The sequence below is a fragment of the Sorex araneus genome, chromosome 4 (genome assembly GCF_027595985.1).
Source record: "Sorex araneus isolate mSorAra2 chromosome 4, mSorAra2.pri, whole genome shotgun sequence".
In the NCBI taxonomy this organism is placed as follows: domain Eukaryota; kingdom Metazoa; phylum Chordata; class Mammalia; order Eulipotyphla; family Soricidae; genus Sorex; species Sorex araneus.
Window position 1 is genome coordinate 77,771,514 of NC_073305.1, and position 14,686 is coordinate 77,786,199.

Here is a 14,686-nt window from a genome sequence, read left to right on the forward strand (position 1 = left end):
TCCCAGAAGCGCCTATAGGACTCTATTCAGCACTCGTATTCACGGGGAAAGTTGTGCTGGGTAGGAGGTTGTGTGGAAACATTGGATGTGTTGTCCTCAGGGAAAAAAGGAAGTTAGATTTTAGTTTTGGGTCACACCCTGCAGTGCTCAGGGCTACTCCTGGCTCTGCCCTCAGGAAACACTTCTGGCAAGGCTTGGGACCATGTGGGATGCTGGGGATCAAACTTGGATCTGCTGCATCAAGGCAAATTGCCCTCATTGCTGTACTATCATTCGAGCCCTAAAGGTTAGAGATCTTACCTAAAATAATCGATTTTTCTGCTTCCAGCATATCCAGAGTCTTTGCAAAAGGTTCTGCCATTTTGGCTAGCATTTCTGGTGCATATAAAGTATTGTATGTTCTGAAAGAAAGAAGGAAGAGGGTGAGCCTCCTAACCTGCGGGCCAGTGACACTCCACTTCAAACACATCTGTCCACGCTCCGGGAGGGAAGAGAACGGAGGTGTCAACATTTAAATGCTTCCAGGGAAAACACCTAAAAGCCATCTGGGACCAGGTGCCGTGTGTTCGCTTGGAATGAAAGATGTCTGCTCGTGATAGCGTGTGCTGCTTAGCAGGAGGAAAGCCTAGACCCCCTCCCCCACCCCACAGCTCTGTGCTTGGAAGAACTGCAATGTACTGAACTTTTGATATTGTCATGGTAAAAAAAACGTGTTTTTTTTTTTTTAATTTTGTTTTTGGGCCACACCTGGTGACACGCAGGAATTACTCTTGGCAGTGCTGGGGGGGGGGGGGCAAATATAGGATGCAGCCGATTGAATCCAAGTTGGCTGAATGCAAGACAAATGCCCTCCCTGTTGTACTACTGCTCTAACCCCTAGAGTAAAAACCTTTTCCTCAGACTCACCTTATGAGGGCAAGCAAATTGTCCAGAAGTTTCAGGATCTGTTCTGTGCAGGGGTTGCGGAAAATGGGATTTCCGCTGGGCGAATAACCCACCACAAAGCCCCCAGCTTTGGCCTCTTCGAGGTCGGCAGGCCAACACGTCCGCTTCATAACACCCAGCATGCTGTACACACAAAAGCTCATCTACAGAAAGACATGCAAAATGAAAGGTGAGCCTGAGAGGGGCGGAGACAGCAATGTGTCATGATCACGCCAGCTCAAGGCACCACTGCCAGAGGCAGCGAGGGGCAAACAACGGCTCCCACCAACTCTTCCTTGCAAGGCCACGTCCAAGAGGGACTTGGACAAGTTTCACTAACATCTTCCAGTTGAGTATAGGTTCTAGAAGTTTCTCTTTCATGAGGGATGCCCTTCCCAAGGCTGCAGTGAGTGACCCTCTCTTAGGACCCCAAGTAGAAGGTAGTTCAGGCATGTTTCCAAGCCCAGAGTCAAAGCTGCCAACATTTCATTTTGTTCCTGCACTGACCTTGTATCCACCAGCGAAGGCCGGGCCAGCTTTTGCCTCAATCCTCACCTAAGGTACTCACCCCTACTACTTGCCAGGGCAATAAGTGTGACTTTGGTCAGTCCTGGAGCAACTGTGACCGAAAAGCCTCAGTAAGGTTTGCACGCTGGGCGTATTGGTGAGCACTGGCAGGGAGGACTCACCCTGCAAACCAGGTTCTGGCCTACTTGCTCATTACACCGTTAGTCTTGAGAGCTAGTCAGGGATCCTTAAAGCCCAAATAATTCCTTCATTGAAAAGACTATCTGCTCTGCTGTGGGAACTAACTCAAGAATTCACAACTAAAGGGGAGGGTAGGAAGGATGCTGGGTTTACTGGTGGTGGAGAATGGGCACTGGTGAAGGGATGGGTCCTCAATGTTTGTATGGGGGAAACAAGAGCACAAAAATGTATAAATCTGTAACTGTACCCTCACGGTGATTCACTAATTAAAAATAAATAAATAAATAAAGAATTCACAACTAAAGAAGAAAAGAAAGCTTCAGGCAAGAGTCTCCCAGATTTCTCCCATCCAGAGAAACCGTTCACTCTGCCAATGCCCCGCTGCCCCTACCCAGAGCTGGCAGCTCCCCATGCCCACAGAGGCTTACTCACCCGTGCGCGGTTTAAGCCACATGGATCCTCCAGGCTTGGGTCGCAGCCTTTCTGATCTGCACCCACAAAGGCAATGAAAGCATCAATGTCTGACAGCACCCTGTGGGGGAGATAAGTCACACATGGTTAGAGCAAAGACGTTTCTTCCCCAAGAGCCAATCATCTACCACTACTGGGTCCCAGAACAACTGTTACAGTAAGAGAATTTTAATTTGTGAATATGTGTGTTAATGCAACTAAACTTCCAGAGGCTACTGGCAACACTTGAAGATAACTCAGAAGGCAGGGTGTGTCTCTGCACCAGGGAGGCCTGGACCCAAGCCGGGCAGCACAGTCCCTTGAGCACCACTGCAGATGGCCCAAACCTGACTCCCCCACCACATCCTCCCAAGATACATATATTGAAAATGGAACCAGGTTGGCTGAGTGGCAGAGTGCTGGCCCTGTGGCCAAGAGGCTGCAGTACCAAGTATGGTCCCACCCACAATTTTTAAGCGTCAGGGCCACAACCACGTGGCCATGCACTGCAGTCAAATGTGCACGGCTAGGATGAAAGGGGGCAGCCCCTCAGAGCGCTGCAACCAAATGATGACCTCGTGACACTGCAACAAAGGAGGGAAGGAGAGAAAGATGGCCGCACAGCTTAAGAGCTGGTGGGCGGCAGCTCACACGGCCCCTCCTGTGGTCCTCAGTCGCCCACACATGTGCTTGGCGCAGCAAAGCAGACATACTTCACCCCGACTCCCACCATCTGTGTTGTCTGTGCTTCTGCCTCCCTGCACCTCAGTAAGGCAGGACGTTCAAGCCGATAAAGTTCAAGGCCACACTTGAGCCCATCCTGAGACACGGACACTTGTCTTTACACCTTGTGAGCTGCACACTCCTGCCAGTCACAGCTGCGGTGTTGGGGAGCAGCAGAAGCCTCAGATGTGAGGCTGTGGGTCGGAGGGTCTCAGGACCCTCGCCTGCCACACGCATACAGAACCAAAGGACGGAGTGAGGGCTCGAGACTGTACTGAGGGTCTCCTCTACCTGTGCATCTCCTCGGAAAGCCAGATGGTGGCCACAGGCGCCATCAGCTCCTCAAGAAACACCTTCTGGCGCTCGTAGTCCTTGAACTGGTTGCTGATGAGGACCAGGGCCTCCATGAGCGCGCACTTCTCCATCTGCGTCAGCAGCAGCTCGTCAGACAGCAGTTGCTTCACGTGGTTATAAAGCATGTCAAAATTGGGCTGCCGATCACACACACACAAACATAGGGTGGTGAAGGTCCGATTCTCCAGAAGAGCGGGTTATTCAAGGAAGGTGGGAAGAGGACCAGGGCATGTCCAGGAATGTCAGGCCACTAAGTCGGTCTCTTAGTAACTTAGCAGAACATTATTTTGCTTAAAGAACTTAGGCCAAAGGTTCTTTTCTGGTTGAATAACTATATTTTTCCATACAACTGTTAAAAAATTGTGTTCTTTTTCTGCATCAATTTTCTTCATAAAGATCATTTGTTTTACCTATGTATAATTGTTACTTATCTACCAACCAACACACACACAATGCAATATATACAGAGAAATTTCTGGTTGATATAAATTAATTTCATTTTGGGGTCACACCTGGCAGTGCTCAGGACTTGCTCTTGGCTGTCTGCTCAGGGACCACACCTTGTGGTGCTCTGGGAATCATAAACTGGCGTCAGCCACGTCACTTTCACCCCTGAACTATCTCTCCAGTCCCTCTGGTTACTTTTATTTTATGTTTTAAGGCACACCAGGTAGTGCTCAGCATTTATTACTGGCTCCATGCTCAGGGATCACTTCTGGTGGAGTTTGGGGGACCACATGGGTTGCTGGGATCGAACCCAGGTCGACCACGTGCAAGTCAAATGCCCTACCCATTGCATTATCTCTGCAGGGGCCCCTCTGCATATTTCTGGCTATTTTAAGTCTGAAATAGTGCTGAATTTTTTTCTTTTTCTTTTTGGGTCATACCTGGCAATGCACAGGGGTTACTCCTGGCTCATGCACTCAGGAATTACTCTTGGAGGTGCTCGGGGGACCATATGGGATGCTGGGAATCGAACCCGGGCCGGCCGTGTGCAATCACTCCAGCCTCATACTGCTGAATTTCTTATAGAAATCCTCACAAAGTTGGGTATACATCTTGCTTCTCTCAAAATTAAGGCATATCATTTGGCAGAAGTAAATACTCTTAATAGTAAAGAGGTATAAACTGATAAGGGAAACTTGGTTTCCATGATAGAAAACAAATTACTTTTTTTTTTTAAAGAGACTGTATCTATATTTTTAACACCACTATTTAGAGAAGGAAGACCTCAACTCAAAAATTTCTATTCTAATGATCACTTTATGCGGGGGATGGGGTGGGGAAGAGCATGTCATACTTGATGATGCTCAGGGGTTACTCCTGACTCTGTACCCAAGAATTACTCCAGGTGATGCTCAGGAGGTCATAGGGGCTCTGGGGATGGGATCCCCGCTGTCCCACAGCCTGGCTCCTCTAAGGCTCTCCTAAGCGGGATGCAGAGCAGCACAGTAGGGGAATAACTGAGACTTGAAGGCAGTGGGGAGGAGGAGCAGGAGAGCTGCTCCTTAGCAGGATGCTCATCACTGTGGGGCAGGGGGGCAGGTCAGGAAAGGGACCACGACAATGACAGAGGAAAGTGGTCACTCTGGACCAGGACAAGCTGCTGAAAGGAGGTAAAGTTACACGCTTGAGGTCCTATTAGTAACAGCTTGGTAAACCACAATGCCCAAAAGTGGGGAAGGAAAAAAATAGTGCCTGCCATAAAGGCAGGTTGGGGGTCTAGAGGGAAACTAGTGGCATTGGTGGAGGGATGTGGTTATCCGTGAAGGAACTGGTGTTGGAAAATTGTACACCTGAAACTCAACCCTGCATAATGCTGTAATTCACAGTAATTAACAAAAACCCACAAAAATTCCTATTCCAAGCCAAGTCAGTTTCTAAACATGCCTCTGTGTGAGGCCTGCCTCAGACCGGGTTCAGGGGCAGGTGGCCGAGCATCTCACCAGCACAAGCTGAGGGTAGTCGCGGCACATCTTGATGATGGAGGAGCAAGCATGCCTCCTCACATTCCTCACGGCTCTTGTCCGGGGGGCCTGGGAGAGACAGGCAACACATCAGCAGAATCCATACACGTTTTGGAGAACCCTCCAAGTAACAGCCACCAAGGACTCTCGGCTCCTATTCACCCCCAAGTGTCTCTAGTGCAGATACCCCACGACAGGACCAGCGACTGTTTTCACTCATCCCTTCCATTTCCAAATAAACCTAGAAGGTGTCAGGTACTGGTGAAATACATTTTAGCATATATTTTTACAAAGTGAAGGTTTGTGGCAACCTTCCTTCCAGCCGATCCAATACTTTACATGTCATACTTAAATATGGTTTGTAAATATGTAATGATACTGTGTATGTTTGTTTGTTGGGGGAGGGGCACACCTAGCAGTGCTCAAGAGCTACTCTTAGCTCAGTATGAGGGGACCATGTGGTGTCAGGGATCAAACCCGAGGTTCCTACATGCAAAGCCTGCTTTGCAAGTGCGGAACCCTTTGAGCTATCTCTACTGCCCAGATGAACATGACTTTTACATGCACTGGGAAATTAAACAAATCATATAACTTGCTTTACTATAGTATTTACTTCATTACAGAGGTCTCAAACTCAACCTGCAATATCTCAAGGTATGCCTGTATTTATATTTTGCTCTAAAGGAAGCTAGAATTTGTTGGTTGAATAAGCAGTTTTACCTTACTTTCTTCAACAGTTTCAAAAGTGACAGCTGCAAATAGCTAAGGGGAAACAAAAAAAGACCCATCAGTATAAAATGCAGTTTTAAAATCACTATTATAAATTTTCTCATTGTGAACAATATGGCAACAAAGAGTTTACACTGATATGAAATTTCAGACCTTCATTTTCTGATAATCTTTCATGAGGCTTGAAAGTCTTACTATAATGTTTTATAAAAGTAAATGTCAGAAGAGAATCTAAGAATAACCCATATTATTATCCAAATACTTAGCTCCAGGGACACCTTACCTGTCTCCTCTTTTTGAGTAATCTACATTTTATTTTTTTGGGTCACACCTGGTGATGCACAGGGGTTACTCCTGGCTCTACACTCAAGAATTACTCCTGGCGGTGCTCAGGGGACCGTATGGGATGCTGGGAATCGAACTCGGGTTGGCCATGTGCAAGGCAAACACCCTACCCGCTGTGCTATCACTCTAGCCCTGAATTCTCTACATTTTGTCTTCCTTTTCTCTATAACCTACTAGAGATTTTTTTGTTTCATAGTTGGACCGCACCTAGTCGTTATCATGGATCGTTCCTGGCAGGGTTCGGAGGGCCATATGTGGAACTGGGGACTGAACCTGGGCTGGTGAGTTGCTGTGTGCAAGGACAGGTGCCCTGCAGTATGCTCTGGCCCACTCCCACTCTGCTTTTAACAAAGGTCGAACTGAGAAACCCAACGGAGAGTCTCTCAGAAATGAGACTTAGAAAATCTCTGTTGCAACAAATGGATCTGCCTTTTTCTAACTCTATTGGCCTTGATCACGCAATATTATCGCCATTTCTCTCGCTACCTCTTTTCTTGAATTTTTTGTTTTGGGGCCACACCTACAGCGCTCTTGGCTCCGAACTCAGGAATCACTCCTGGGGTCTCGGAGAATCGTGTGGGATGTCAGGGATTGAACCTGGGTCAGTTGCGTGCAAAGCACGTACCTACTGTACTATGGCTCCGGCCCCTCTTTCCTTCCTTGGAGCTTCTTGCTCTTTACCCTCCTTCCTCTGTGGCAGCTAGATGCATATCTAACTCTACAGACATACTTTTTCCTATGGTGCCATGTCTTATTTTTGGCACACCATTACTGATGATGCCTAAATTTTATCTCATAATTTCCCAATGGCTAGGTATTTTTCTGGGGGGTGGGGGTATTTGTGCCACACCCGACTGTGCTCAGGCGTTCCTCTTCCAAGGCTTGGGAGACCATCTGGGATGCTGGTGAGCAAACCCGGGAAGACGCGTGCAAGGCAAGACCTGCAGTTCGGCCTGGAGTTGAGCCCTTTCACCTCCAACAGTGTATTTTGCATGACGTCGCCACATAATTGGAGATCACTGTTCTGTCAGTGTTATCCCGTTGCTCATCGATTTGTTCAAGTGGGCACCAGTAATGTCTCTCACTGTGAGACTTATTGTTACTGTATTTGACATATCCAATTACGCCACGGGTAGCTTGCCAGGCTCTCAGGGGCGGAGGAATCGAACACAGGTCACCTGCGTGAAAGGCGAATGCCTACCACAGTGCTATCGCTCCAGCCCGAGTAGAGATCAGGCTTCAAATACAGCATTCCAAACAACTGTTTCCTCTCCTCCTGACAAAGCATCGGCACTCTACCTAAATGGGCAGCCTGTGATCTGTCCATAGCAACCTTTCCTCTCCCAAACATGTCCCCCACTGGACAGCTCCTCCCCTGGTCTCTTCCTCCCCAATGCAAGGTCATCTGGATGACTGCTCATGGGATCTTTTTGGGACTTCACCGAAGTGCCCCTAAAAGGTAGGACTGCCCTGGTAGGATGGTGCCTGACCCACAGCAGGTACTAAGGAAATAGCTGATAAATAAACATGACTGGTCTAATTTGTCCCACACACTTTCCAAGCAATTACATAGAGACTTGGCTTAGAAATGCCAAAATAGGGGCTGGAGTGATAGCACAGCGGGTAGGGCGTTTGCCTTGCACGCGGCCGACCCGGGTTCGATTCCCAGCATCCCATATGGTCCCCTGAGCACCGCCAGGGGTAATTCCTGAGTGCAGAGCCAGGAGTGACCCTTGTGCATCGCCAGGTGTGACCCAAAAAGCAAAAAAAAAAAAAAAAAAAAAAAGAAATGCCAAAATAAATAAATAAGACGAGATTTACCTTAGAGAAGACCTGGGTCAGGAATTCTGGTCTGTAAGTGACAAACGGAAAGAGTGCTGACACATTAGTGAGGACACAGGACAGAATGAGGGGATCCTTGGTGTCAAAGTTCAGGACCATCTGCAATAACTCTATCCCATCATTAACAGGAAGTTCCTAGGAGACAAACAGGAACAGGAGATGGGCTAGACTTGACAACCACTTCGCTTAACTTCAATTAAAATCAAGTTTATAAACAAATAATAATGGTGAATCAGGGTCGGCTATGTGCAAAGAAGCACCTTAATTCTTTTAACAGCTACATCTTCAAATTATTTAATTTGAACATGAGATTTTTGGGGATAACTGGAATTACTGGACCAAAATATATTTCTAAAACAAGATGCTTTTCTTCTTCACAGACGCATCAATCTCTTTATTAATGTGCTTGCTTTTAACCATGTTATTAATCAGAAACAGCAAGTTGATGATTCCTTAAAGACTGCTTATTTGGGGGCAAGGACAATGGGGAGGGCGCTTGCCTTGCACATGGCTGACCAGGGTTTGATCCCTGGCACCCCATATGGTCCGAGTGTGCAAGGAGTGATCCCTAAGTGCAGAGCCAGGCCTGAGCACTGTGGGGAGGGGGACAAAATTCAAAACAAAACAAAACAAAACAAAGCTTATTTAGAGGCTGGAGATATGCAAGGGGTTAAGGGGCTTGCCTATATGTGGCTGACCCTGGGTTCGATCCCCAGTACCACATATGGTCCATAGGCACTGCCAGAAGAGCCAGGAATAAGACCTGAGCATTATCGGTGTGGTCCGAAACAAACAAAAAGACCTATTGTAGCCCTACGCTCAGGAATAACTCCTGCTGGTGCCTGGGCGACCATATGGCATGCTGGGAGTTGAGTCCAGGTTAGCTGCACACAAGGGAGTTACACCCTACCTGTAGTACTCAAGGATCAGGCTCAGCAGTGAACAAATTTTAGCGGGATAAATAGTATAGGGGTTCAGGCACTTGTGGTGCAATGAGGCTGAAAGTAAACAAATTTTAAAGAAAGATCAAAGAAACACTTACTTCTTTATCTACTGTTCGAAACATCTGGTTGATCACACTTTCCAAAAATAAGGTCATGGCTTCCCACTGCACAAATGAAGGTGAGAACATGGAGCAGAAGCTACCTTCTCCAGTTCCAGCTGCAGGAGAACAGGGTTTTAAAACACACACACACATGCACATGCACACACACACACTCCAACATTATAGGGTCATAGCATAGAAGACACAGAAAATACATGGCCAGAAGCCTTCCAGTAATTTCACAGTTGCAGAACACAGTAATCTCACACCTCTGAATCTGAGGGGGAGATGAAAGAAGACGGGGCTCCCCGCGCCTCCAGCTGGCTTCTATCAACAATGAGGCACATGAATTCGCCTCTGGGAAGAGACTTATCTGTAAAGCCATTCCCACACGGACTGAGAACATACATGGAAACATCAGCCGATTGATAACAGGCATTAATGAAATTCTCCCTTTCTCTCCTTTCAATAATCTACCTCAGGGAACAGAATTAACACACTGAACCCTTCTTCAAGGTGTGCTCCATTCCAGACCTGCCCAAGCCCAGCTTGCAGGCTGTAATTTTTTCTTCTTTACTTTTACTCTATTATTTTCCTCTGTATTTCCAAAATAAAGCCATTTCTTTTGTTTTCTCTTCTTGTATTTTCTACACAAAAATACCCTTGCCCTAAATCCGTTCTACAGGGAAACTGACATGAATACAGTGTAGCGTCACATCTGACAATGGTCCCTTCAGATCTAGGAGCTCTGCCACTTTCCCACAGAAGCATCATCAGAACCCCTCACACCAATTGCATGGCAGAGGCCAAAAAATGCACCATTTTCCTTCCTTCTGTGCAGTCTTTCATTTATTCTTTCTTTCTTCTCCCCCCCCCACCCCCCGCTTTCTGGATCATACCCAGTGATGCTTAGGGCTTAAATGCCTAGATGTTTAATCCTGGCTCTGCACTCAAGTGGTAGTGTTCAGGGACCATATAAAAAGCTGGGGATTGGGGCTGGAGTGGTAGCACAGCGGGTAGGGCATTTGCCTTGCAAGCGGCCAACCCAGGTTCGATTCCCAGCATCCCATATGGTCCCCGAGCACCGCCAGGAGTAATTCCTGGGCGCAAAAGCCAGGAGTAACCCCTGAGCATAGCCGGGTGTGACCCAAAAAAAAAAAAAAAAAGCTGGGGATTGAACCCGGGTTGGCTGCGTGCCAGGCAAACGCCCTCCCTGCTGTACTATCCAGCCCCAAGAAGGCTCATTCTTGATGTGACCGAGAAGTAGGTCTGCTTTTGAACCCTCGTCTTTTATTAGTAAATAAAACTCAGATTTCCCTCATACTTTTCTGATGCAATACTTCACGAACACTCAAAAAATTAAAAAACTTACAGTTCACGGATCCAGTGTCAATGGCAGTTGATAACTGATACTTTAGCCACTCGGAAGCCATCTGGAAACTAGTCTTGGGATCTAAACGACATGCTAATCTCATGACTTCTCCTTGCTGGGCCCGGGAGGCTGCCAAGAGAAGACACGAACCAATAACCAGCATGGAAGAGACACCTAATGCTTATTCTTTTATCCATTCCATGGGGAAGATGTACAGATGCTTTACATGTAGACCAGTGTTCAAAGACTTCTACAGACTTGTGCTTTAACTGACTGTAACAAATGCTCAGTGAAGTTGTATTAGACCTGAGAAATAGTTCAGTGGGTAGGGCACTTGCCTTGCATGTTGCAGATCCGGGTTCAATCCCCAGCACATACGGACCCCTGGGTACCACCAGGAAAGACTCCTGAGCACAGAGCCAGGATTCAGTCCTAGGACCTTTGGGGCTACCCTTCCCAAAATTTTTTAATAAAAAACAAACATAGGAAGCCAGAGCAATAGCACTGTGGGTAGGGCGCTTTCCTGGCACATGGCCGACCAAGGTTACATCCCTGGAATCACATATGGCCCCCCAGCACCACTACGAATGATTCCTGAACACACAGCCAGGAGTAAATCCTGGGTATGGACCACCCCCACCCCAAATAAATAAACAACAAATGTAGGGCCAGGGAGAAAACCTGTGAGGGGGCAGATGGGGAAGTATGCTGGGAGGGGGGTAAGGTGCTTGCCTTGCATGCGGCTGAGCCCAGTTAGATCCCCTGCATTGCATATGGCTGACCCCTGAGCATCACCAGGAGTCAACCCTGAGCACAGAGACAGGAAAAGCCCCTGCTCATCACTGGGGCTGGCCCCCAAAATAACAAAACAAAACAAAAAACTACAATAATTAGAAAAAATAAATTATCTCTGGAAATGATCTTACTAGCTAGAAACAGCAAACTGAAAGGTGTGGCATTTCTATGGGGATTAGATGATCAGACTGGAGGAAACAAAATGGTTGTTACTGTGGAAAATAGCCTGGAATTTCTTGAGGATAAACACTGAGTTACCGTTATGATCCAGCATTTTCCTTCCAAGGCATTAACCCCCCAATAAATAAAAACATATGTCCACATAAAAACTTGTGCAAATGTTCATAGAAGTCAAAAAATAAAAAAATTCAAGTTTGGGGCTGGAGCAATAGCACAGTGGTAGGGCATTTGCCTTGCATGTGGCTGACCCAGGTTCGATTCCCAGCATCCCATATGGTCCCCCAAGCACCGCCAGGAGTAATTCCTGAGTGCAGAGCCAGGAGTTACCCGTGTGACTGCTGGGTGTGACCCAAAAAGGAAAAAAAAAAATCAAGTTTATGATAGACAAACTGTGGCATATAGCTAAAGAAATTAAACATTACTTACAATGTAAACATAAATGATAAAATATGAGTAAAATCTTAAAAACATTTAAGCAATTACAAAGGACCACATATAATTCCATTTATATGAAAATTCAAAAAGGTGCTAATATAGAAATTAGATTAGTGGTTATCCAAGGTTGGGAATTATCAGGAGTTTGGAAGTGATTTGTTAACTTGTGCAGTTTTTTTTTTTTGGGGGGGGAAACATAAAAATAATCTAAAATTGAGGTAATTTCTTTTTTTTTTTTTTTGCCTTTTGGGTCACACCTGGCGAAGCACTCAGGAATTACCCTAGCGGTGCTCAGTGGACCATATCGGGTGCTGGGAATCAAACCCGGGTTGGCTGTGTACAAGGCAAACGTTCTACCCGCTGTGCTATTGCTCCAGCCCTGAGAGTAGAAATAATTTTACAACTTTGAAAATAAGCACTCAGTTATACGCTATAAATGGGGGAATTGTATAGCCAACAAGTATGTCAATAAACTACTATTTATACCATCCCACCTGAGGTGTGACTGATAGAGAAAGTATAGAAAACCCAGAACAAAATTTACCTGCAAATTAAGACAGTATAGATATATAGTATGATGGTATAGTATATAGAGATTCCACAACAGAATAATACCTGCAAAATAAGATGGTATGGAATACTAAGTATAAAAAAAAAATCCAGGAGTGCTTTAAACATACCATCTCTAAACATTACTGTCCGAAGGCAGGGTGTATGCAAATGTGTCTAAATCACTGCAATGCCAGAGCTCTCTGCTGCAGTGTGAAACTAGAGGCTTAGACGGGCTGCTTTACACACTTGGGATGCTTCAGCACAGAACCGCACAGGCCATGCACAGGATCCAGCACAGCAGTGGCCATTCTGAGGCTGCTGGGAGAAACTCCAGGTCAATGTCACTTACAGTTGAAGAAAGCATTGAAGTCTTCATCGCTATCAAAATCAAACCGAGAATATTCACAACTAGGGCTGTCTGTTTTAGAAGGAAAGCCCATCTGGAAAGAGAAAGACAATTGGAATAGGGATGAAAATGAACCTTCTCAGAACCCCAAGCTGCAGGAGTGACATAAGTACCTGACAGTCTGTTACAGAATTAGTAGGGTGCGTGTAACCTTACAATAGCTGCTTCTGTCCTATCCCAATCTATGGCTTACCCTCGCTTCCAACAAACCTGAGAAGAAAAAACTTCATTTAATATTCTCTTCCAGGTTACCCAGGGAGAATTAAATTCTGTAATTTATTAAAGATCCTTGAGAACGAGAATGTCCCTAAGAAAAAGTGCTAACAGGGGCTGGATCGATAGCACAGCGGGTAGGGCGTTTGCCTTGCATGCGGCCGACCCGGGTTCTAATCCCAGCATCCCATATGGTCCCCTTAGCACCGCCAGGGGTAATTCCTCAGTGAAGAGCCAGGAGTAACCCCTGTGCATCGTCGGGTATGACCCAAAAAGCAAAAACCAAAAAAAAAAAAAAAAAAAAAAAGAAAAGAAAAAGTGCTAACAGAGCATGCAATTAGTTCAAAAATGTCTGAGAGACACTATTCCTAAATACTAAGCATGGAATTTTGTGCATTTCATCAAAAATATATTCTAAAAATTACGTTGAGAAAGGTCGGGGTCACTTTAGTGGGGAAGGGTGTAGTCACGTGGTATATTGATATCATAAACTCTAATACTATTGTAATCTCCCAAATTACAAAAAAGGGGCCAGAGACATAGAACTCTGGAGCCTGCCTTGCTTGCAGCTGACTGGGTTCAATCACTGGCCACCTATATGATTTCCTGGGCCATGCCAGGAATAAGGCCTGAGCACAGCTGGGTGTGACTCCCCCTTCCCCCCCAAAAAAACCTGCAGAAATTTAAATGTGTGCTATATATAGGGTAGGTCAAAGCCTTGAAAAAATAAGACGACCCTTAATGGGTCCCATTCCCGACTTCACAAATCAAAATTAAGGATGTGTTGGCCACAAGAACCCTGAGCAGATCGAGGGAATGCACAGCGCACCCCAGTGCAGTGACGTGAGCAACCCCGGCTTTCACTCCTGCTGCCTTTTCATCGCTCATAAGGCTTTCTGAAACACACATAGCAAATTCCTCTTGGAATCTTGATACTAGCCTTGCACTTTGAGCTTCTGCAGAGCACTGTCACACTGCGCGGCCACTGTCACTTCTTTATCCTAATACCTAGCCCAAAACTTGAAAACAAAGGAAAACATGCCCTCAAGTCTGAAAGAATAGGCATGCCCAGAATGGACTTTTTCTTACTCTGTTTCTGAACCATAACCAGCCATGCTCAGGGGTCACTCCTGGCTCTGCACTCAGGGATCACTCCTGGAGACCATATGGGATGACAGGGATCAAACCCACGTGAGTCGTGTGCAAGGCAACTGTCTTACCCATTGTACCATTGCTCCAGCCTCTGAACTTTTGGAGGAATAGACAATATACCCAATTAAGAATCTCAGTGACCAAGATGGGACTGCTGCTACAACTGGGGCCTCATGCATCTTCATTTACACACTGGAGATCCAGATTCCCATGACATACCCTGACCAAGTTCGTCATAGAAACCCGGAGATACTTTGGGATTATGGCTAACAGCACAGGATCACGGGACAGGATTTCGTGGCGGAAGAGGGCCCCCCAGGTCATCTGTGTGGAGCTGCGGAGAAACTGAAGAAAAAAAATATAGATCTCAATTTCAGGATGTAATTTTATATAACCATTATGGCCGACAATGATCAACTATATTTCTTTCCACAGAAATAAAAACATATAATACTTTTAAGCTTTCCACACTGTTGTAGAGAGATCCCCAAACT

General features: G+C 46.1%; 1 protein-coding gene across 1 annotated transcript in view; it reads right to left on the reverse strand.

Moving 5' to 3' along the window:
• Positions 1-14,686, reverse strand: part of XPO5 (exportin 5) — a 41,862-nt gene that overhangs the window by 10,255 nt on the left and 16,921 nt on the right. Inside the window, exons 11-21 of the mRNA XM_004605937.2 lie at positions 14,412-14,537; positions 12,771-12,861; positions 10,460-10,588; positions 9,085-9,203; positions 8,022-8,177; positions 5,847-5,888; positions 5,106-5,195; positions 3,097-3,296; positions 2,065-2,164; positions 907-1,088; positions 301-401 (exon numbers count right to left, since the gene is read on the reverse strand). Of these exons, the coding sequence (XP_004605994.1) occupies positions 301-401; positions 907-1,088; positions 2,065-2,164; positions 3,097-3,296; positions 5,106-5,195; positions 5,847-5,888; positions 8,022-8,177; positions 9,085-9,203; positions 10,460-10,588; positions 12,771-12,861; positions 14,412-14,537 (1,336 nt within the window). The remainder of the gene's footprint in view (positions 1-300; positions 402-906; positions 1,089-2,064; positions 2,165-3,096; positions 3,297-5,105; positions 5,196-5,846; positions 5,889-8,021; positions 8,178-9,084; positions 9,204-10,459; positions 10,589-12,770; positions 12,862-14,411; positions 14,538-14,686) is intronic.